Source organism: Rana temporaria, chromosome 8 (genome assembly GCF_905171775.1).
Source record: "Rana temporaria chromosome 8, aRanTem1.1, whole genome shotgun sequence".
NCBI classification, from domain to species: Eukaryota; Metazoa; Chordata; class Amphibia; order Anura; family Ranidae; genus Rana; species Rana temporaria.
The window spans coordinates 12,845,433-12,871,097 of NC_053496.1; the positions used below are offsets into that span (position 1 = coordinate 12,845,433).

General features: G+C 43.9%; 1 protein-coding gene across 2 annotated transcripts in view; it reads left to right on the plus strand.

Annotated features, from left to right (window-relative positions):
- The first annotated feature begins 12,786 nt into the window (after nucleotides 1–12,786).
- Nucleotides 12,787–25,665, plus strand: part of LOC120946684 (ovostatin homolog) — a 217,593-nt gene continuing 204,714 nt past the window's right edge. The window contains exons 1-2 of one of the 2 annotated variants that reach the window (XM_040361310.1): nucleotides 12,787–12,919; nucleotides 23,446–23,505. In XM_040361310.1, the coding sequence (XP_040217244.1) occupies nucleotides 12,855–12,919; nucleotides 23,446–23,505 (125 nt within the window). In that variant the 5' untranslated portion in view covers nucleotides 12,787–12,854. The remainder of the gene's footprint in view (nucleotides 12,920–23,445; nucleotides 23,506–25,665) is intronic. The other variant, XM_040361311.1, reaches the window with a different exon arrangement.

A 25,665-nucleotide genomic window follows, 5' to 3' on the forward strand; every position in this document is an offset into this window, starting at 1 on the left:
CCACTCCAAACTGCGTTTTTAAAGGCATGGCAGCCCACTTTTACAGTATTTAAAGGAAAATAAAAAGTTCAAACAAACAGTAATCTTCCCTCGCAGTTCCACCATCACTGCATAAACACACTACCCGAGTACCCGAGTGTTGTGAGTACCTGAGTGATGTGAGTGCAAGAGTGCTGTGAGTGCATGAGTACCAAGTACTGTGAGTGCACGAGTACTGTGAGTGCACGAGTGCTGTGAGTGTCTGATTGCTGTGAGTGCACGAGTGCTGTGAGTGCCTGAGTGCTGTGAGTGCATGAGTACCCGAGTGCTGTGAGTGCATGAGTGCTGTGAGTGCATGAGTGCTGCGAGTCCCCGAGTGCTGTGAGTGCACGAGTAATGTGAGTGCACGAGTAATGTGAGTACCCGAGTGCTATGAGTGCACGAGTGCGGTGAGTACCCGAGTGTAGTGAGTACCTGTGTATGTGAGTACCCAAGTTCTGTGAGTGCACAAGTGCTTTGAGTACCTGTGTACTGTATTGTTAAATATTAGTGTCAGGAAGTTGGCTGTTAGTTACAAGCACCCTCCCCATGTTGAGGGCATGTGGCCTGGTACGGTCTAGGAGGGGGGGTGGGACGCTCGCTCGTTGCCCCCTTTTCCTGCAGCCTGCAAGGTTGCGTGCTCGGAAAAGGGTCTGGTATGGATTCTGGGGGGGACCCCCACGTCATTTTTTTTAATCTTTGGCGTGGGGTTCCCCTTTATATCCATACCATACCTGAAGGGCCTGGTATGGATTTTGGGGGGACCCCATGTCATTTTTTGAAAATAAAATGGCGAATGGTTCCCCCAAATATCAACACTAGACTTGAAGGACCTTTTATGGACCGGGGGGAGGGGGGTTGGGGGGTGGGGGATCCATGTCGTTTTTTTCAATGATTTTTATGTATATTGCCAGGATACGGTAATACATTACATCCGCAAGCGGTTTAAATTATTTTTTTTCCTTTAGAAATGTCATTCTGCTGCTGTCATTCATTACACTAAGTACGGCAACTATATTAGCATCCTTACACAGTGTGAGGCGTGGACTTAGCCCCCTGAGCCATGATTGGCCAAAGGCACCCTGCTTTTGGCCAATTATGGCTCTCTTAGCAGAGCACACTGTGATTGGCCAAAGCATGCAGGCCAGGTGTATTCTTTGGCCAATCATAGGATTCACAGTGCATTATGAGGGGAAATAATGTTCAGAATTCCCCAAACGATTGAACACCCAATGTTTGGGTCGAACTTACGTACAAACTAAGGTCTGCATGGACCAAAGGGTGAGTACATGGATTAAAAACTGGCTAAAGGGGGAGTTCAGATGGTAGTGATAAATGGGGAGTACTCTAAATGTTTTTTGTGGAAAGTGGGGTCCCCAAGGGTCCTGTCCTGGGACCAATCCTATTTAATTTATTCATAAAAGCTCTAGAGGATGAAATAAACAGCTCAATCTCAGTATTTGCGGACGATACTAAGTTAAATAGGGCAATAGCACTTACTCATGGCAGACACGTTAAAACTTATTTCATGGAATGTTAGAGGGTTGAACTCACCTGACAAGCGGTCCCTAATGTTTTCCTATTTAAAGATACACAAACCCCATATTATCTGTCTTCAAGACACTCACCTTACGGGATCTAAGCTAAAGTCCCTTAAACGTCCCTGGTTGGCTACTCAATATCATGCCACTTATTCCAGGTTCTCACGCGGGGTCTCGATTTTGGTGGCAAAGGCCCTCACGGCTGAGACTTTGCGTGTGAAGTCGGATCCCGCGGGTCGATTTGTTATACTTACCCTCCGTATAGCTTCCTCAATTCTCACGTTAGTAAACATATATATTCCCTCACGGTTTTCTCCAGAGGTTCTCTCCCATCTATCGTTAATGTTTTTATCCAGAGTCCTGGGTCTCCTGCTCTTTGTAGGTGATTTCAACGCTGTACTTGACCCTACGGTGGACCGCTTGCAGGGTGGGGGCAGGCCCTATCTCTCCTTTGTTGACTGGACCCAGGTATTTGCCCTTACCGAGCTGTGGCGTTGGAAGCACCCGGATGACAGACAGTTTTCCTGTCATTCGGACTCTTTCCATACTATGTCTCGCATAGATATGGCATTCGCCCCGGCGGATGTACTTCCACTGGTTCTTTCAATTACGTGTTTGCCCAGAGGGATTTCGGATCATGCCCCTTTGCTGGTTGGTCTCCTCCTCCTGCCAAAATCGGGCCCTCAGGTCTGAAGATTGAATTCCTACTGGCTTGAGGATGAGATTGTGCAGGTAGAGTGCCAAAAGGGTATGACTGAATACTGGAGACTGAACCAGGGTACCACTGGATTCAGCAATGCCTGGGATGCTTCCAAGACAGTGCTGAGAGGAACCTTTATGTCCCTGCGCACTGAGGAACTAGAACAGGCTTTGGTGCAGACAGAGGCTGAGTACTCTAAACGGCCTTCTGCGACCACGTTGCCCCCTCTGGCTTCATAGTCGCAGGGAATATGAACTTTGTTTACTAAATCTCACTAAAAAACGTATGCTCTATGTCACACAGAAGACCTTTGAGCATGGCAACAAAGTGGGTCGCCTACTCGCATATCTTACCAGAGCTGATTGTGCCCCTCTATCCCCAGGGCAGGGCCGCCATCAGGGGGGTACAGGCAGTACACCTGTAAGGGGCCCGGGGGTCCCCAGGGGCCCGGATGACAACCCCCTTTTAAAAAAAAAACTAATAATATTTTTTTTTTTTTTAGGGGTCCGGAGGTCCTCAGGGCCCCAGATGGCAACCCCCCCCCTTTTTATATTTATTTTTATAAAAAATATATATTTTTTAATATACAGGGAGTGCAGAATTATTAGGCAAGTTGTATTTTTGAGGATTAATTTTATTATTGAACAACAACCATGTTCTCAATGAACCCAAAAAACTCATTAATATCAAAGCTGAATATTTTTGGAAGTAGTTTTTAGTTTGTTTTTAGTTTTAGCTATTTTAGGGGGATATCTGTGTGTGCAGGTGACTATTACTGTGCATAATTATTAGGCAACTTAACAAAAAAAAATATATACCCATTTCAATTATTTATTTTTACCAGTAAAACCAATATAACATCTCAACATTCACAAATATACATTTCTGACATTCAAAAACAAAACAAAAACAAATCAGTGACCAATATAGCCACCTTTCTTTGCAAGGACACTCAAAAGCCTGTCATCCATGGATTCTGTCAGTGTTTTGATCTGTTCACCATCAACATTGCGTGCAGCAGCAACCACAGCCTCCCAGACACTGTTCAGAGAGGTGTACTGTTTTCCCTCCTTGTAAATCTCACATTTGATGATGGACCACAGGTTCTCAATGGGGTTCAGATCAGGTGAACAAGGAGGCCATGTCATTAGTTTTTCTTCTTTTATACCCTTTCTTGCCAGCCACGCTGTGGAGTACTTGGACGCGTGTGATGGAGCATTGTCCTGCATGAAAATCATGTTTTTCTTGAATGATGGTGACTTCTTCCTGTACCACTGCTTGAAGAAGGTGTCTTCCAGAAACTGGCAGTAGGACTGGGAGTTGAGCTTGACTCCATCCTCAACCCGAAAAGGCCCCACAAGCTCATCTTTGATGATACCAGCCCAAACCAGTACTCCACCTCCACCTTGCTGGCGTCTGAGTCAGCTGGAGCTCTCTGCCCTTTACCAATCCAGCCACGGGCCCATCCATCTGGCCCATCAAGACTCACTCTCATTTCATCAGTCCATAAAACCTTAGAAAAATCAGTCTTGAGATATTTCTTGGCCCAGTCTTGACGTTTCAGCTTGTGTGTCTTGTTCAGTGGTGGTTGTCTTTCAGCCTTTCTTACCTTGGCCATGTCTCTGAGTATTGCACACCTTGTGCTTTTGGGCACTCCAGTGATGTTGCAGCTCTGAAATATGGCCAAACTGGTGGCAAGTGGCATCTTGGCAGCTGCACGCTTCATTTTTTCTCAGTTCATGGGCAGTTATTTTGCGCCTTGGTTTTTCCACACGCTTCTTGCGACCCTGTTGACTATTTTGAATGAAACGCTTGATTGTTCGATGATCACGCTTCAGAAGCTTTGCAATTTTAAGAGTGCTGCATCCCTCTGCAAGATATCTCACTATTTTTGACTTTTCTGAGCCTGTCAAGTCCTTCTTTTGACCCATTTTGCCAAAGGAAAGGAAGTTGACTAATAATTATGCACACCTGATATAGGGTGTTGATGTCATTAGACCACACACCTTCTCATTACAGAGATGCACATCACCTAATATGCCTAATTGGTAGTAGGCTTTCGAGCCTATACAGCTTGGAGTAAGACAACATGCATAAAGAGGATGATGTGGTCAAAATACTCATTTGCCTAATAATTCTGCACTCCCTGTATTTGTATTTTATTTTTTTTATTAAAGTGCCAATTTTTTTTTTTTTTGCAGGTCCCCAGGGGCCCAAAGGCCCCCCAGAGCCCCGGATGGCAACCCCCCCTTTTTTTATTTTATTTTTTATTAAAGGGACAATTTCTGTTTATTTGTTTAGTGGTCTGGAGTTTTTTTTTTATATATATATATATATATATATATATATATATATATATTTTTTTAATTTTTATATATATAATATTATTATTATTATTATTATTATTATTATTATTATTATTAAAGGGACCAGAGGTCCCCAGGGCCCCGGATGGCAACCCCCCTTTATGTATATGTATATATATTGTATTAACCACTTCCCGACCGGATGGCAACCCCCCTTTTTTTTATAAAAAAAAAATTATATTATTATTATTTTTTTTAATATATATATATATATATATATATATATATATATATATATATATATATATATTGTATTAACCACTTCCCGACCGCCGCATGTACATATACGTCGGCAGAATGGCACGTACAGGCACATTGGCGTACGTCCCTGTCTAGACGTGGGTCGGTGATCCCCTTTATAGGGGAGACTCGATCGATGACGTCATTCCTACAGCCACACCCCCCTACAGTTGTAAACACACACTAAGTGTACACTAAATCCTACAGCGCCACCTGTGGTTAACTCCCAAACTGCAACTGTCATTTTCACAATAAACAATGCAATTTAAATGCATTTTTTGCTGTGAAAATGACAATGGTCCCAAAAATGTGTCAAAATTGTCCGAAGTGTCCGCTATAATGTCGCAGTCACGAAAAAAATCGCTGATCACCGCCATTAGTAGTAAAAAAAAAAAAATTAATAAAAATGCAATAAAACTATCCCCTATTTTGTAAACGCTATAAATTTTGCGCAAACCAATCGATAAACGCTTATTGCGGATTTTTTTTACCAAAAATAGGTAGAAGAATACGTATCGGCCTAAACTGAGGAAAAAAATATTTTTATATATGTTTTTGGGGGATATTTATTATAGCAAAAAGTAAAAAATATTGAATTTTTTTCAAAATTGTCGCTCTATTTTTGTTTATAGCGCAAAAAATAAAAACCGCCAAGGTGATCAAATACCACCAAAAGAAAGCTCTATTTGTGGGGAAAAAAGGACGCCAATTTTGTTTGGGAGCCACGTTGCACGACCGCGCAATTGTCTGTTAAAGCGACACAGTCCCGAACTGTAAAAACACCTTGGGTCTTTAGACAGCATATTAGTCCGGGGCTTAAGTGGTTGAAGGGCTCAGAGGTCCCCAGGGCCCCATGTGGCAAACCCCCTTTTTTTTATATAAATGTTTATGTTTTTATTGTTGTTCATATTTTTTCTTATTTTTTTTTTTTATTAAAGGGCCCAGAGGTCCCCAGGGCCCCCGGATGGCTACCCTGCTCCAGGGGGCCCATGCCTGAAGCTGTGTAAGGGGCCCCATAATTCCTGATGGCGGCCCTGCCCCAGGATATTAGTCTCAGGGAATAAGATTAGTGCTGTCCCTCAGGATATAGAAGAGGGACCTCAGCTGTGTCTGGCAGTGAACCTTCTCGCTGAGCTATCTGGGATGCTGGACAGTTCCTTGTCTGATCTGCTGGACAGCTCCCTGTCTTGTGTCTTGATTGCCTTGAACCCCCTTGCTTCTCCCATGCACTTCCTATATAAGCCTTGTCTCAGCACTTCCTCTTTGCCAGGTTATTGTGCCTTCCCAGCCAGTGCCTTGCGATTTGTCTACCCAGCTGCCATCTGTATTTGCTACCACTTGTGATTGACCCTCGGCCTGTTCCTGGACTACTCTATTGCCTGATCCCAACCTGCAACCACCCGTGTTTGACCCTCGGCCTGTTCCGGGACTACTCTATTGCCTGATCCCAACCTGCAACCACCCGTGTTTGACCCTCGGCCTGTTCCTGGACTACTCTATTGCCTGATCCCAACCTGCAACCACCCGTGTTTGACCCTCGGCCTGTTCCTGGACTGCTCCATTGCCTGATCCCAACCTGAAACCACCCGTGTTTGACCCTCGACCTGTTCCTGGACTACTCTATTGCCTGATACCTGCTCTGCAACTGCTATTGCTACTGGCCTTCAAGCCTGACGCCTGATAATGACAGACAGTGTAGAATGGCCATACCTGTTTCGGGTCTTGCAGTTGTATGGCTTTGGCCCTCGGCTGATTGCCTGGATCCGACTCCTCTATACCATGCCACTCGCCCGTATTCGCATTAACTCACAGGTTACTGACGCCTTTCAGATTACCAGGGAAACCAGACAGGGCTGCCCTCTATCGCACCTTCTGTTTGCCCTGGCTATGGAGCCCTTTTCTATTCGGATCCGTACTTCCCCACTCCTTCATGGCTTACCCATAAATGGTATAGAGGAGCGGATCTCTCTCTATGCAGACGATACACTGGTGTACTTGGCTGGCTCTCAGGACTCACTTGCTAATGTCATTTCTGCTGTGGTATTGTTCTAAACACCGGCAAAATGTGCCACTTTACAGGCATACTATAGACACTCCCCATGTACAGAATTTAAAGGAATATTTTATTTTTATTGTTTTACTTTAAGCATTATTAAAATCACTGCTCCCAAAAAAACTGCAGTTTTTAAAACTTATTTTTGCATTGATACATGTACCCTGAGGCAGGATCCGGGTCCCCAAACCCTTTTTATGGCAATAACTTGCATATACCGTAAGCCTTTAAAATTGGCACTTTTGCATTTTCATGTTTATGTCCTGTAGACTTTAACTGTGTTTGTCCAAACTTTTTGCCTGTTCGCAAGTTCTGGTGCGAACCGAACCAGGAGATGTTTTTTTTATTGAGGTTTATAGTGCATATGAGGTTTTGAATGGCTACTTGCCCCCAGGCCATTGGAGTCCAGCTCTGGCTGCCATGTTGTCAGTGTGTGTTGACTTTTCATCAGCAACTCTTCCTGCTACTGTCATTCAGACACAATTACTTGGCTCATATTAGCAGCAATAGCTCCCTGATGATTTGCATGTTCAGCTTCCGAGATCCTGGCACTTTTCCTCCAAATTAGCTACCGAATGACCCAAACTGGCTTATTCCATTATTCGCTTCCTGAAGAACAAGTCTGCGATACAACAAACTCTGTACACGTGGCTTTCTCAGGGATGAGTGTTTGCATTTCACTCACAGATTTATTTGTTATTTCAGAGAAGGAAATTAATTCCCTCTATTATTTGACATTAGAATTATTTTTATGACAGTGGCTACGTGTCTCTTGGTACCATCTGTACAAATTGTAGTTAATTGGCGTCTAGAAATATTATGTACATTAAAGAAACATTTCAGGTATGGATATTTTATACATACATTGGTCAAGCTGAGACAATATAACTATTGTAAGATATCGGGGTGATTAGGTTCAAGTGACGCATGCAGTTTTCACTAGGAAAAGAAAAAGTTCAAACAAACAGTAATCTTTCCTCGAAGGGAGTTCCACCATCACTGCATAAACACACTACCTGAGTGCTGTGAGTACCCGAGTGCTGTATGTACCCAAGTGCTGTGAGTGCATGAATACTGTGAGTACCCGAGTGCTGTGAGTACATGAGTACTGTGAGTACTTCAGTGCTGTGAGTACTGTGAGTACACGAGCGCTGTGAGTACTGTGAGTACACGAGCGCTGTGAGTACTGTGAGTACCCGAGTGCTCTGAGTACTGTGAGTGCACGAGTGCTGTGAGTACTGCGAGTACCCGAGTGCTCTGAGTACTGTGAGTGCACGAGTGCTGTGAGTACTGCGAGTACCCGAGTGCTGTGAGTACTGCGAGTACCCGAGTGCTGTGAGTACTGCGAGTACCCGAGTGCTGTGAGTACTGTGAGTGCACGAGTGCTGTGAGTGCTGTGAGTACCCGAGTGCTGTGAGTACCCAAGTGCTGTGAGTGCACGAGTGCTCCGAGTGCTGTGAGTACTGCGAGTACCCGAGTGCTGTGAGTGCACGAGTACTGTCAGTGCACGAGTGCTCTGAGTACTGTGAGTACCCGAGTGCTGTGAGTACTGTAAGTACACAAGTGCTGTGAGTACTGTGAGTAGAGTACTGTGAGTACACAAGTGCTGTGAGTACTGTGAGTACCCAAGTGCTGTGAGTAGAGTACTGTGAGTACCCGAGTGCTGTGAGTACTGTGAGTAGACGAGTGCTGTGAGCAGTGCCGATCCTGACCTCCCAGGGGCCCTAAGCAAAATTACATGTCACATTAAAGTTGAGAAGCGGGGGGGGGGGGCGGGGTGGCACTGCCGACAGTGACATGTCACATTAAGGATTAAATTTGAGAAGCGGGGGAGGGGGTGTTCTGCTGTCGGAAATGACATCTTATATTAAAGTGAGAAGCAGGGGGTGCTGACTTCTTACTTCTTACCTCTTCTCCCATGCAGCCAGCGAGGTGAGGGTCCGAAAATGATTTCTCACCAGGCGGGGCCTCTAGTAATTTGGGGGGCCCTCTGCAGCTTAGCGGGGCCCTAAGCGGCTTGCATAGTGAGCCTATAGGGCGGATCGGCCCTGACTGTGAGTACCCGAGTGCTGTAAGTACCTGAGTGCTGTGAGTACTGTAAGTACCCGAGTGCTGTGAGTACCCGAGTGCTGTGAGTACTGTGAGTACCCGAGTGCTGTGAGTACTGTGAGTACCCGAGTGCTGTGAGTACTGTGAGTACCCGAGTGCTGTGAGTACTGTGAGTACCCGAGTGCTATGAGTACTGTGAGTACCCGAGTGCTGTGAGCAATTTTTTAAGTGTGTTTTTTTGGTGGGAAATGGAACAGTTTCATGACTTTAAAAAAAACAGCAAAGTTAACCCAATTTTTTTGTATAATGTGAAAGATGAAGTTACGACGTGTAAAAAGATACCTAACATGTCACGCTTTAAAATTGCGCACACTCGTGGAATGCCGCCAAACTTTGGTACTAAAAAATCTCCATAGACAACGTTTTAAACATTTTTACAGGTTACCTTTTTAGAGTTACAGAGGCGGTCTTGGGCTAGAATTGTTGCCCTCGCTCTAACATTTGCGGTGATACCTCACATGTGTGGTTTGAACGCTGTTTACATAAGTGGACATGGTGTACATATGCGTTCATTTCTGTGTGCAGGCGGGGACTGGGGCGCTTTAAAGATTTATTTTTTTGTTGTTTACTTTATTTTTTATTTTATTTTTTACACTTTCTCAGTAAATTGTATTCACTTTTATTCCTATTACAATGAATGTAAAAATCCCTTGTAATAGAAATAGTGCATGACAGGTCCTCTTTATGGAGAGATGTGGGGTCTATAAGACCCCATTTCTCTCCTCTACACAGGAAATACTGATATTAAAAAAAAATACGATCTCGGCCTTTCCAGCCTAGTAATGGCAATGTTTACTTCGGCCGGGCCTGACGTGATTTTATAACATTGTGTCCAGGCCTCCGAAGGTCATAGAGACTGTCCGGGAACATCTGGTCACCAGAAATCTCTATGGCAAACTTTTGGCGCCGACGGATTCTTTCTCAGGCTCGCCGATTGCACGGGCGAGCAAGTAGAAACACCGGAGGGCGTCGGGGGAATGTCCCCTTCTGCCTAGTGGATATTATTTGGTCTTTGTGAAAGTTAGAGAGTCTACAAGCTATGGTGCAACTCATAACAAATTGATCACATCTGATGTATTGACGGCCTATCTCACAGATGGCACTAATACGTGGCACTAATGACAGATGGCACTAATACGCGGCACTGATGACACGTGACACTGATAACAGATGGCACGTGACACTGACAGGTGACACTGAGGACAGGTGGCACTGGGGACAGAGGACACTGATAGGTGGCAATGGGGACAGATGGCACTGATAGGTGGCACTGGGGACAGATGGCACTGTCAGGTGGCACTGGAAGCAGGTGGCACTGGGGACAGATGGCACTGATAGGTGGCACCTGGGACAGATGGCACTGACAGGTGACACTGGGGACAGATGGCTCTGATAGGTGGCACTGATAGGTGGCACTGGGGACAGATGGCACTGATAGGTGGCACTGAGGACAGATGGCACTGACAGGTGGCACAGGGGACAGATGGCACTGATAGGTGGCACTGGGGACAGATGGCACTGGGGACAGGTGGCACTGGGGAAAGATGGCACTGATAGGTGGCACCTGGGACAGGTGGCACTGATAGATGGCACTGGGGACAGATGGCACTGACAGGTGACACTGGGGACAGGTGGCACTGGGGACAGATGGCACTGATAGATGGCACTGGGGACAGATGGCACTGATAGGTGACACTGGGGACAGGTGGCACTGATAGGTACTGTGTTTTATGAAGTGTTTATTCACTCACGCTGCAACACAGGTCGCTCTCCCTCCTCACACGCGGTCTCTGTGTAAGGAGGGAGAGCCGGCAATGAGAGATGATCTCATATGTTTACATTTGAGATCATCTCACATTGGACATTGGACACGCCGATCGAGTGCTAAATGGCCGCTGTGATTGGCTATTTAGCACAATCTGTGATTGGCTGTGTCCAAGGGACATGGCCAACGCAGATTTTCCCTGATGCGTGCCCGCAGCGGCACGCGGGGAACAAGTAAACAGGAGGATCTCCAGGGACGCCCTCCTGGCAATTGAGCGCCGCGCTGTAGATGTCTTTCGTCTATAGCATGGGCTCAAAGTGGTTAAGATATCCCCACTGAAAGCCCAGGACATGCAGTCACTATATCTGGTCACCCACAATACACAGAAAATTAAAATCCAATTATTTTAGTAAATTATAAACTATAATTATAATTATAATCATCAGCAGTATATAGAAATTGTGTGACTTCTATCAGTGCCTGGTTAAAGTTTGAGGAGTTGTAATTCTACTCTATAGCCCTGTACACGCGATCGGATATCTGATGGAATCTAATCCGATGGATTTTTTCGTCGGATATCCGATGAAGCTGACAACTCTGGGCTGGCTGGTGGACAACTCTGGGCTGCCTGGCGGGAAACTCTTGGCTGGCTGGCGGACAACTCTGGGCTAGCTGGCAGGAACTTTGCCTCTTCACTTGTGACAACTCCGGGCAGCAGCTCCACCTCTTCCAGGTCATACTGTGGCTGCAAGGGAATGTCTGTACTTGCGAGTGTACGTAAAGCGGGGTATGCCTATACTAGGTATCCTATTATCTCTATCCATATGCAAATAGGATGTGGCATGATACGCAGTGATGTATCGCAAAAAATGGCTTGGGCAGGAAGGGGGTAAAAGTGCCCTGTATTGAGGTGGTTAAATTATGTAGAGGGTTCTTTATTGTAAGAGCGGTAAGGATGTGGAATTCCCTTCCACAGGTGGTGGTCTCAGAGGGGAGAATCAATGGTTTCAGGAAACTATTAGATAAACACCTGAACGACCACAACATACAGGGATATACAATGTAATACTGACATATAATCACACACATTGGCTGGACTTGATGGACTTGTGTCTTTTTTCAACCTCACATACTATGGGGTTCCTGAGGGTTGGTTGGTGGTGGGTAGATATATATTGGTGGTATATATCAGAGATGGTTGGTAGGGTTTGGGGCCTGTCTCGGGATGGGCACCTTCCCTATCTGGTTAAGTGGGCTATTGGTCAATCGGGCTGAACAGTGAAGGAACGATCAAGTCTCGGAGCTGGTAGGAACATGGCTAGAGGCCAGAATATCTTGGTGATGGTGTCAGCCCATGACATAGCATTTGTTTACCTTCTCTCAGGAACCTCTTACGCAATAGGTGGAAAAAGTTATTTGGGTTAATAAAAAGTTGTTATGTTTAAATATATATATATTTATTTAAAAGATAATATATATTTATTAAAATGGTTATTTTATAAGTTTATTTTATGTTACCTTTTGGAATTAATAAAGGGGCATTTAGTGGCCAAATTAATCCAGAAGGTGTCATGTCTTTAATCTAATGATAAGTGTATGTAGGGGTTTTTTATTCTAAAGGGGTCATGAGCTAGGACTCTATCAGTGCACCAGTCATGGCTATTGTCCAACTCCATAGGAAAATAAAATCCATTAAACAATAGTGTATCTACTGTAATGACACAGGTGGTAGTTCTCTTCCTCTTTCCTTCGCAACTAGCTCAGCCTTACCCTGAGGCAAGCATTGTTCAGAGATTTCATCTGATCCAAAATATTCTAGCACCTGACATGTTCCTCTTGCAGTCTAAACATTTACTACCTGGATCCTGATCCAACTTAGCAAAGATTCCTTGTTGCATAATATTTGGACAGCTGTGCATAGGTGTCAAGAAACGTAATCATGTTCATGGGGTGGCACCAACAGATCTCAGAGGAGGTTCCACCTTTAGGTCTATAAAAGTTCCAGGTTCCAGGTATACCTTGAAGCTGCGTCCTGCTCCCAGTCCGGCCAGCATCTGTGAAGATGGGTTCCAGAGGTCTTCTGCTGAGTGTCACCTTCCTGAGTCTCATTGCTGGAGGCATATCAGAGTAAGACATTTTATTTTTTTCTTTACTTAGGAAGTAGAGAGGCCACCATTGGTGAACTCTTCTAAAAACACCAGTTCTTTAGCTGTCATGCTTTTCCTAAGGTTTTGGTGGCTTTTCTAGACACTGATCTCAACAAGTATGCAGATCAGGAGTTCACTTTGACTTTTCTGATCTGTTCGCTTGCTCTGAGCCTGTGACTTACAACATGCTAAAACCAGAGACGGACAGTTGACTACTGTTTCATAGCTCCCAACTGTCCCCTGGTTTTGAGGGACTGTCCCTGATTTGGAGCAATGTCCCTCAGATAAAGGAGGGGGCGGGGGGGTTAGCACTTTAAATGAGATGTGTGTTTGAACAGTAAACAATCGTTCCAAAAAGAAATATATAAAAAATTTTTTTTTATTCATAATGACATAAATGGCACAGGAGGCATAGTACCAGGGCCGCCATTAGGGGGCCCCTTACACGGCTTCAGGCATGGGCCCCCTGGAGCAGAGAACCGGGGGGGGGGGGGGCACGAATTGAGAAGCGGGGGGCTCTTTACAAAAAAAAGAAGAAATAAAGAAAAATATATATAAAAAAGGGGGGTAGCCATCCGGGGCCCTGGGGACCTCTGGGCCCTTTAATAAAAAGAAAAAAAATAAATAAAAAATATATATAAAAAATATATGTTTATTTTTAAAAAAAAGGGGGGGTTGCCATTTGGTGCCCTGGGGACCTCTGGGCCCTTTAATATAAGAATTAAAAGGAATAAAAAAATATAAAAAAAAAAATAAAGGGCGGTTGTCATCCAGGGCCCTGGGGACCTCCGGACCCCTAAAAAAAAAATTGTCCCTTTATTAAAAAATAAAATAAAAATATATTTAAAAATATATATATTTTTTATAAAAAAAAGGGGGGGTTGCCACCTGGGTCCCTGGGGACCTCCGGTCCCCTAAAAAAAAAAAAAAAAATTGACCCTTTAATAAAAAATAAAATAAAAATATATTAAAAAAAATATATATTTTTTTATAAAAAAAAAATAAAAAAAGGGGGGGTTGCCACCTGGGGCCCTGGGGGCCTCCGGACCCCTAAAAAAAAGGGGGTTGCCATCTGAGCCCCTGGGGACCTCTGGGCCCCTTACAGGTGTACTGCCTGTACCCCCCTGATGGCGGCCCTGCATAGTACATAGCAAATATGACAGACTGATGTGAATTATAGCCCAGACAATTCAAATGTTGCACAAAAATAAGTAAACTTCCTGTAAAAGATGGAATATAGACGCATAAAAAACTGCATTGAAAATCTTGACGCGTTTCGTGGATATCATTCCACTTCCTCCGAAGCAAATGCAGAATGCATGTCTAAAAATAGATAAAGATATTCCAAATTACTAAAAAGAAGGACAGGGGGATGAATGAAACTAACCACCACAAAAGATTACTTACATAACAGCCCTATGAAGGGTCATAAGATGCTGGGAGTTTACGGAAGGCTGGGGAAGGTCCCATGTTGGGAGCTGAGGGGACATTCATCCACTGATAGCCAAGGCGGACAACCCCACACCCAAGGGGAGGAGCAGAGGAAAGAAAGGTGTCCAGGAAAAAGGACATGCCTGGCAGCACATCCCGAATCTGAAATGGTGATGGAGAAATAGAGTGAGGTGAGGGAGATGGGACTTGAAAGGAGCGAACAGCCAGTGTGATGGTAAAGAAAAAGAGTGGGGAATGCCAGGCAGCAAATCTGAAATGGTGATGGAGAAATTGGGTGAGGTAAGGGAAATGTGATTAGAAAGGAGCAAACACTGTCCCTCATTCCTCCTCATTTGTCCCTCATTTTGGTCTGATCTATATAGATGTATATAAAATGCACTTTTTATCTATCAAAAATTGTTTCCCAGTGCTAAACCTTTCATCTGATTTCTAAATTTCTGCATTTGTAAGTTCTAGAAGCAAATATAAACCAATACGGGTGGTAAAAAAAAAGCACTTGTGAGTTTAACCAAACTTGTTTTTTTGTGCAATTCTCCTTTAAGGGGGCATGGCAAGGGGTGTGTCCTATGCCTGTATACTTTTTCTGATAGGTGTCCCTCATTCCCATCTCAAAAAGTTGGGAGGTATGCTGTGTGCAGATAGAGGTCAACAATGGGGATGAGCCAAACTGTCAGTTGGGCATGGGTGTAGGAACCCTTACAAATCTGGGGGGGACAGCATTTTTACTCGCCAGGTATATTCGTATCTCAAGCCAATAGATCAAACTATTAAAGCAATCCAGAGAGGGTAATGCGAAGAGCAATATGCAGCAATAAAAAAATAAACCATCATCAACCGGTATAGCATTAGTAAAAACCAACCCACATGGCATCAGTAAAAATCAACCCACATGGCATCAGTAAAAATCAACCCACATGGCATCAGTAAAAATTAACCCACATGGCATCAGTAAAAATCAACCCACATGGCATCAGTAAAAATCAACCCACATGGCATTAGCAAAAATCAACCGACATGGCATTACTAAAAATCAACCCACATGGCATAAGTAAAAATTAACCCACATGGCATCAGTAAAAATTAACCCACATGGCATCAGTAAAAATTAACCCACATGGCATCAGTAAAAATTAACCCACATGGCATTACTAAAAACTAACCCACATGGCATAACTAAAAACTAACCCACATGGCATCAGTAAAAATCAACCCACATGGCATCAGTAAAAATCAACCCACATGGCATCAGTAAAAATCAACCCACATGGCATCAGTAAAAATCAACCCACATGGCATTACTAAAAATCAACCCACATGGCATAAGTAAAAATTAACCTACATGGCATTAGTAAAAATCAACCCACATGGCATTAGTAAAAATTAACCCACATGGCATCAGTAAAAATGGTGGCACAGTGGCTGCGTGTGATGGGCACAGTGGCAACAAATGATGGGCACAGTGGCAACAAATGATGGGCACAGTGGCTGCGTTTGATGGGCACAGTGGATGCGTTTGGGCACAGTGGCGACAATTGATGGGCACAGTGGCTGCGTTTGATGGGCACAGTGGCTGCATGTGATGGCACAGTGGCTGCGTGTGATGAGCACAGTGGCGACAATTGATGGGCACAGTGGCTACTACGTTTGATGGGCACAGTGGCTGCATGCAATGGCACAGTGACTGCGTTTGGTGGCACAGTGAGGCTGCAATTAATGTTTGTTTTTTTCTTTAGTCAGAGAAGGCAAGCTCAAAATAACAAACATTTTTTTAAACTGCTATTTTTTATTTAAAAAATTAACCCACATGGCATCAGTAAAAATGGTGGCACAGTGGCTGCGTGTGATGGGCACAGTGGCAACAATTGATGGGCACAGTGGCTGCGTTTGATGGGCACAGTGGCTGTGTGTGATTGGCACAGTGGATGCGTTTGGGCACAGTGGCGACAATTGATGGGCAGTGGCTGTGTGTGATTGGCACAGTGGATGCGTTTGGGCACAGTGGCGACAATTGATGGGCACAGTGGCTGCATTTGATGGGCACAGTGGCTGCATGTGTTGGCACAGTGGCTGCGTGTGATGAGCACAGTGGCGACAATTGATGGGCACAGTGGCTACTACGTTTGATGGGCACAGTGGCTGCATGCAATGGCACAGTGACTGCGTTTGGTGGCACAGTGGCTGTGTGTGATTGGCACAGTGGATGCGTTTGGGCACAGTGGCGACAATTGATGGGCAGTGGCTGCGTTTGATGGGCACAGTGGCTGTGTGTGATTGGCACAGTGGATGCGTTTGGGCACAGTGGCGACAATTGATGGGCAGTGGCTGTGTGTGATTGGCACAGTGGATGCGTTTGGGCACAGTGGCGACAATTGATGGGCACAGTGGCTGCGTTTGATGGGCACAGTGGCTGCATGTGATGGCACAGTGGCTGCGTGTGATGAGCACAGTGGCGACAATTGATGGGCACAGTGGCTACTATGTTTGATGGGCACAGTGGCTGCATGTGATGGCACAGTGGCTGCGTTTGGTGGCACAGTGAGGCTGCAATTAATGTTTTTTTTTTTTTCTTTAGTCAGAGAAGGCAAGCTCAAAATAACAAACATTTTTTTAAACTGCTATTTTTTATTTAAAAAAATATGGTCACCTCAGCCTGAGGTGACCATAATTTTTTAAATAAAAAATAGCAGTTTAAAAAAATGTTTGTTATTTTGAGCTTGCCTTCTCTGACTAAAGAAAAAAAACATTGAGGTCCTCAGCTCAGTCCAACACCCCCTCCCCACACAATACTTTCTTACTTTTTATGAAGGTTCTGTCTTCTTGCAGACAGTTTTTACTGTAATCAGTAAGGCAGGCCAGGCCCAGGCGCAGCAGCAGGCTCCTTGTGACCGTGAGTCACAACTTGTACTCTGACTGGCGCCGACAGTCACTCTCGCTCCCTCCTCCCTCTCTCACCTCCGGCCGCCGGCGTGACGTCACGCGGTGCACGGCGGTGGAACTGGAATGAACCAACTCAATCCTCCATGGGGGGGGCCAGAAGACGCACAGAAGGAAAGGGAGCCAGCCAGGAGCGCACGCGGCAGCCAATTAGTCGGCGCCAGCGGGCACACAGTTTAGTGAGCGCAGTCACATCTGGGGGGGATTTTACCATACATGTCCCCCCTGCATTTTTTCGTGGGGGGGATGCGTCCCCCCCGTCCCCCCCGGTTCCTACGCCCGTGCAGTTGGGGCAGAGTTTGGCAAACTTCAAAAGCCAAAACCCATTAAAAATCAATGGGTGTCAAACATGTTACATCAAAAATATCAATTTTGTCGACTAATAGGCAAAGAGTTTTCAACATACTTGCATGGGGGGGGCATTGTATTGGGGAACATCTATCAGTGCTACATTTAAAAAAAATCCCATTTGGCTATCAGCACAGATTTTTTAAAGCACTAAAATGTACAAAAGAAAAATGGTTTTAATTTGCCAAAAAATTGTATCTTCTTTCTGTCTTCTATAAAAAAAAAATTATAAAAAAAAAAAAAAAAAAGGCAAACAGACACCTGTTAAGGTCTCCTAAAATATTTGGCGATCCTTTATCGGGGTATGTGTGATTTTTAATTTTTTCTTCTAAAAAGAAGCCAGAAATTAAATGCAATTTGGCAACATGGCCCCCACCCGTCCCTATAGCCTAGCAGGGCGGAAGTGACGTCAAAACGTCAGTCCCGCCCATGCGTCTTAAAGGCACATTTTTTTGCTGTCATTTTTTCAAATGACAAAATTTCAATTTTTTTTTTTTTTTTTTTTGCATTTAAGTCTAAATATGAGATGTGACGTCTTTTTGACCCCAGATCTCATATTTAAGAGGACCTGTCATGCTTTTTTCTATTACAAGGGATGTTTACATTCCTTATAATAGGAATAAAAGTGATCAATTTTTTTTTCCAGTGTAAAAAATAATAAAATAAATACAAATAAATAAGAAAAAAAAAAATTAAAGCGCCCCGTCCCGACGATCTCGCGCGCAGAAGCGAACGCATACGTGAGTAGCGTCCGCATATGAAAACGGTGTTCAAACCACACAAGTGAGGTATCGCCGCGATCGTTAGAGCGAGAGCAATAATTATAGCCCTAGAGAATTTTTTAAACGTCGCCTATTGAGATTTTTAAGGGTAAAAGTTTGATGCCATGCCACGAGCGGGCGCAATTTTTAAGCGTGACATGTTGGGTATCATTTTACTCGGCGTAACATTATCTTTCACAATATATAAAAAAATTGGGCCAAATTTATCGTTGTCTCATTTTTTAATTAAAAAAAGTGAATTTTTTCCAAAAAAAGTGCACTTGTAAGACCGCTGCACAAATATGGTAGGACAAAAGTATTGAAATGATCGCCATTTTATTCTCTAGGATGTTAGAAAAAAACATATAATGTTTGGGGGTTTTAAGTAATTTTCGAGCAAAAAAAAAAAATGTTTTAGTCTTGTAAACACCAAATCTGAAAAATACCCAAGGTACTGAAGTGGTTAAGGGGGATCCTCATGGAAAAACAAAACAAAAAAAGTTCTTCTTTGTAAATCCATTATAAATCATGATGCTTGCTGCCTTCCAACTCGTTGAAATAAAAAAACCTGACAGTACCAGTGCACGACAAATTCCGATAGTACTGCTTGCCGAATGACAGCTAAATAAGGGAAAAGACAGGGACACTATTGACATTATTAACGATAACGATTATTAACATTATTAATAGACATGTGCATTCATTTTCGTCCGAATTTCAGGTATTTTCGTTATCGTTTTAACAAACGAAAATGAACGCGCAGAATCCGAAATCCGAAAGATTCGAAAATGAAAAAATGTTTTATTTTCGTTTTCATTGATCCAACAGTTGGATATAGATAGGAGATTCGACACAACGGTGACAATAGCGATCTGTGTCTATCGAACCTGTGGTTGAATGTGCCTAACCTTACTATTAGTCCAAGATTATTCTACATAGAGAGAAAAGATTCGACATTATAGAGAGAAAAGATTCAACATAATTATAGTTATAGTTTTGGGGTTGACCATTCGACATGAACAACGAAGATTCGACAAAGCAGCGAAAAAACATACAAACGTTGAATCTGTCATTGAAGGCTTATGGTGTCTGTGGAAAGTTCCAAGAAGATTCGACAAGCAGCTAAACTGTACGACGCCACAATCGTACGTTTCCGGTCAAATGCTCGGCCCATAGGCTATAGAAGAATTTGAATGTTGATTGACTAGTAATAATCATTTATAAATATAATTATTACTAGTCTCATACAACATTAGAATTCTTCTATAGCTTGTAGGCGGAACCGTCGACCGGAAATGTACAATTGCGGCGTCGTACAGTTTAGCTGCTCCGTCCAATCTTCTTAGAACATTCGACAGACACCATAAGCCTTCAATGACAGATTCAACCTTAATTCGGATTTTCGGACGAATGCATTTTTTAACTAAACAAGATAAATAAAAAAAAAATTTCAGGAGTAACTAAATTAATTTATACATTTTTCGTACGGAAACGAAATTCCGAAACAAAATATTTCAGTGTGCACGTGTCTAATTATTAACAATAACAAAATTAGTTAATGTCATTGCCTAAAGATGGTTAGGATTACAAAAAAAGTTTGTGATTGACTACAATTTACAAAAGATATTTTCTAAAAAACTGCTGCACTTAATAAATTCCCTTGAATACTGTTCTGGTGCACTGTTTCTCCATAGTGAATAAACATGTGCAAAAAATCAGGGGAATAAAATCCACCTCTCTATATAATGCCTTTGCTGATCCAAAATAATTATATATAATAAAAAAGTGCTGAGTGTATTCATTTAAACATAGCTGATGAGACATACTATTAAATGCAATACATTAAGGCCCAGATTCACAAAAGAGATACGACGGCGTATCTCCTGATACGCCATCGTATCTCTGTTTTAGGGTCTTCCTAACTATGCGACTGATTCATAGAATCAGTTTCCCATAGTTAGCCCTAAGATCCGACAGGTGTAATTGAATTACACTGTCGGATCTTAGGATGCAATACCTCGGCCGCCGCTGGGGGGAGTTTGCGTCGTAAACCAGCGTCGGGTATGCAAATTAGTACTTATGGCGATCCACAACGGTTTTTCGCGTTCGCTACGTCGCTGCTAGTCTAGTTTCCCGTCGCAAAGTCAGTCGTCGTTTTTGCTGCCCTAACTTTACACAGCCCACGTATGTGCTGTATAAAGTATGGCCGTCGTTCCCGTGTCGAAATGTGAAAATTTTTTGTTCTTGTGTAAGACGTCCGGGAATACGAAAGTACGCTACACACGTCGCCGTTCGAAAAAATGACGTCACTTCGCGCAAAGCACGGCGGGAATTTAAAAACGGAGAATGCGCAGTAGGTCCGGCGCGGGAGTGCGCCTAATTTAAATGGCCAGCGTAAGTTTTCATGCAAGTGCTTTGAGAATCAGGCACTTGCGATGAAAACTTGCGGCGGTGTAACGTTTTTCCGATACGTTACGCCGCCGCGATTCTACGTGAATCTGGGCCTAATTTCATACTTCAAAATATAGTACAGGCACACCCCACTTTTAAGTACACAATGGGATCAGAGCATGTATGTAAAACTAAAATGTACTTAAAGTGAAGCAATTCCTTTTGTTCACTTCTCAATGCAGGTAAATACACTATCTCTATGGGAAATCTTGGTCAGCTTGACATGGCACTGCTCCCTGTTTTTTAACATTTAACATTGGCGTCTGTGGGAAATTTTGGTCAAATTGACATGGCACTGCTCCCGAACAATAAGTGACAGGGACATCAAGCTTGGGGAGCACATTAAGGGGACCCAGAACTATGACATGGTAGATTACTAAGGCAAGCTGGCTGAGCAGATATGTTGTAGTCCTGGGTCCCCTCTCGGTGCTCCCCGAGTTTGATGTCCCTGCCACTTATGGTTCGGGAACAGTGCCATGTCAAGCTGACCAAGATTTACTATAGAGGTCAATGTTAAAAACCAGGAGCAGTTCCACGTCAAGCTGGCTAAGATTTCCCATAGACGTCAATGTTAAAAACCAGGAGCAGTGCCACATCAAGCTGTCCAAGATTTCCCATAGACGTCAATGTTAAAAAAACAGGAGCAGTGTCACGTCAAGCTGGCCAAGATTTCCCATAGACATCAATATTAAAAACCAGGAGCAGTGCCACGTCAAGCTGGCCAAGATTTCCCATAGACGTCAATGTTAAAAACCAGGAGCAGTGCCATGTCAAGCTGTCCAAGATTTCCCATAGACGTCAATGTTAAAAACCAGGAGCAATGCCACGTCAATCTGACCAAGATTTTCCATAGACACCAATGTGTCCGTACTCGCGAGTGTACGTAAAGTGAAGGTACGTAAAGTGGGGTATGCCTGTATAATACAAAATTGTGCTCCAATGTATGTACAGTAAACCAACTTATATTCCAAAGACCATGTGAAAAAAAGAAAAATATCTCCTACAGTTCATAAAATTTCTCTGCTGAAATTGGGTGTATAATTCCAAATATCCCACATGCAAAGAGATGTGCGAAAGCATCCTTGTGCAAAATAAAGCAGATCAAAATGTGATTGTGGCTCCAAACCAAAACAATTGGCTGCTTACCAGACCAAATAATCCCAGTTCACAAATCATATGCGCCTTATAAAAAATCACATCTGAGGGTTGGTTGTCAGTCGGCCTTAATACAAAATACAGACTAAAACTTGCGCTAATGGAATGATAAATAAGTGAAACAATAGTGAAATAGTACAAAAATAGACCACAGCTGCTGTTGCAAAGGTGCTAGAACCTTAAAGATAAATATATAAATTTGTTAACAGCGCTAGTGGAATGTGGATTTTAACATATTTAAACGTAATTAAATACAAAATACAATTGAGGTAAATAAAGTGCAATAAGATGAAATAAAGTGCAAAGTGCTTCCATGGCAACTCAAACCTCCAGGTTGAAAGGAATCTCAGAGAACACACTCCCCTCTTATCTCTCTCCTTTACCTCCCTCCTTTTTTCTCTCTCTTGCTCTGAATTTTTTTTTTTTATTATTATTATTTTTTTTTTTTATTATATTTTTTGGGAAAAAATGTTTTTATATAGACTTGAGCTGCTTTGGTTGCTTGTAATATTATGTTGGTTGCATTTATCAGTATACTATTTGTATGCTATATTTCTCTTGTATTTTACTTTGTTGTGGTATTTGAATGTACCTTTCTTTCTCTTTCAATAAAAACATATTAAAAAAAAAAAAAAAAAACACACTCCCCTCTTGTGACCCCCATTCACCAGAGTTAATGGACCCTCAGCTTTGCAGTCCAGGGGTCAGAAATGCTTTAAAAGGTTGTGGCATATAGATCCGAAGTTAGAGAAGCTTCCATAAACAATTTTTTATGTGGACCGAGGAAGATGGTGCATATTAAAAGAGAGAAGAAAGTACATAGTGATGTACTGCCGACACTGGATAACTGCGCACTAACAAAACGCCACTCACGAGACGGCTTGAAAAAAAAGGCATCAGTGTGTTTTCCGGGTTTGCAGCTGCAGCGTGCGTTCCATGGAAAACTGGAAGTTGTGTCACTGGTACGTGAAACCCGAAATACGTCAATGTGTTTCGCCCCTCCTCCAGGGCGATACATTGACGCGTTTCACCCACCTCCAGGGCGTCCTTGATGATGCCATGGAGGAGGGGCGAAACGCATTGACGTATTTCCGATTTCACGTACCAGCGATGCAACTGGGCTCTGTGGGGGACAATTGAGTTCCTCTACACCAGACCAGTCAAACCATGTCTTTTTGGAGCTGTTTTTTTTTTTTTACATAGATGTACAGTCAGTACAGGTAGAACTGAAAAGTGTTCTTCATCAAACTGTTACCACAAGTTTGGAAGAGCACAATTGTCTAAAATGCCCTTGTATGTTGTAATATTAACAGAACCCCTTCGTTGGAAACACTTGAACTCATTTTGCTTTGGTAAAAGAAGATAAACTCACATTATTAAATCTCTATTGTGTTCTTTACTACAGATCAGTTCAAATTCTACCTGGTCCTGTGCCAAATGAATCATGCCACTCTCCAGAAATCGGGTATGTCTGTTCTGATGTCTTTGTAGTCTTGTTGAAGTTTAAGGGCCAGATTCACAGAAGAAATACGCCGGAGTATCTACTGATACTCCGGCGTATTTTCAAATTTGCCGCGTCGTATCTTTAGTTTGAATCCTCAAACCAAGATACAACGGCTTTTGACTTCGATCCGACAGGCGTACGTCTTCGTACGCCTTTGGATCGTAGGTGTAATACTTCGGCGCCCGCTGGGTGAAGTTCGCGTCGTTTTCCGCATCGGGTATGCTAATTAGCTGTTTACGGCGATCCACGAATGTACGCGCGGTCGTCGCATTCTCTTACATCGTCGCTAGTCGGCTTTTCCCGGCGTATAGTTACAGCTGCTATTTCTTGGCTTATATTTAGACTTGCCATGTTAAAGTATGGCCGTCGTTCCCGCGTCGAATTTTAATTTTTTTTTTTTTTGCGTAAGACGTCCGGGAATAGGAAAGGACATAACGCACGTCGCCGTTCAAAAAATTACGTCGGTGCGACGTCATTTCGTGCAAAGCACGGCGGGAAATTTCAAAACGGAGCATGTGCAGTAAAATCTGTGGTCATTGAAGGATTCATCTGCAGAACATCTTTGTACAGGGCTGGACTGGGGCAAAAATTTGGCCCTGGACTTCATCCAGACTGGCCCACTTTGACAGGTCTCTCCCATGGTGGCCGGACAACTCCTGCACCCCCCCCACCCAAGCCCCCTCTCCCCCTTCACTAGCCACTAGCCGTTCTACTTTATTAGAGTAGAACGGCTGGTACTCTTATAGGCAGTACCAGTGGGGAAGCTAGACATTATGGGCCAGATTCTTGTGGAATCCACGGCGGCGTAGCGTAAGCCATTTACACCACGCCGCCGCAATTTACTGGAGCAAGTGCTGTATTCTCAAAGCACTTGCTCCGTAATTTGCAGCGGCGTAGTGTAAATGGCCCGGCGTAAGGCTGCGTAATTCAAAGGGGGCGGCTTGCATTTAAATTAAGCGCGCCCTCGCGCCGATCGAACTGCGCATGCGCCGGCCGTAAAAATAGCCCAGTGCGCATGCTCCAGCTCACGACGGAAAACGTCAATGAAGCCGACGTGAGCGTCATTTACGTAAAGCCCTATTCGCGAACGACTTAGTAAAACGACGTAAACGATGGAAAAAGACGACGCTGTCCCAACGCCATATTAAGTATGGCGTCGGGACAGCGTCCTCTTTTTCCATCGTTTACGGCATACGACGGACCTTCGTAAATTTACCCCTCATATAGCAGGGGTAAGTTTACGCTTACGGAAACGACGTAAACGACGACGAGGCGGCGCAAAAACTTTCGGGAATCGGCGTATCAGGCTCATTTGCATAGACAAATGAGAAATCGTCGTAAACGCCATCTAGTGGCCAGCGTGGAATTACATCTAAGATCCGACGGTGTAAGTGACTTACGCCAGTCGGATCTACGCCGTATCTATGCCTAAATGATTCTCAGAATCACTCGCATAGATACCCGAGCTCAGAAACAGAGATACGACGGTGTATCTGGAGATACACCGTCGTATCTCTTTTGAGAATCTGGCCCTTTTTCACCCGGGCAAAGAATCAGTTCCGTGCCCCCCCCCCCCATGGGACAAGATTAGGCAGAAGTGAGAAACTCCCAGGCTATAGCTGTTGAGTCAGCTGTCTGTCCCCTCCCCCATGCTCCTCTGTCACCCCCCCCCCCTGCTCCTCTGGTCCTCCCCCTGCTTCTCTGTTCCACCCGGGTCAGCGCTGTGGGGAGGAAGAGAGAGGAGCGGAGGGGGGCAGCAGTCTGCTGTCACTGAAGCCGGCCCTCTGAGCCATCGGCCCACCGGGAAACTCCCTGTAGTCCCAATGACCAGTCCATCCCTGTCTTTGTATGATCTCTAATCCTCACTAGTAAAAATTACTGAAAGAATCACTCTACTTACAGAGGAATTCCAGGTATGGATTATTTTACATAGTTACATTGGTTTAGCTTGGACCAATGTATCTACTGTATGTATTTACCATGTCTGTAGGATCTCTCTAGTAGCTGGAATTCATTGTAGTAGACAAAACTACTCCAGTAGCTTCCGGGACCAGTGCCAAGCAGCTGTCCTGCCACATTGTGAACACAGGAGGTCGGCATCTTGGCACAGACACCATTCAG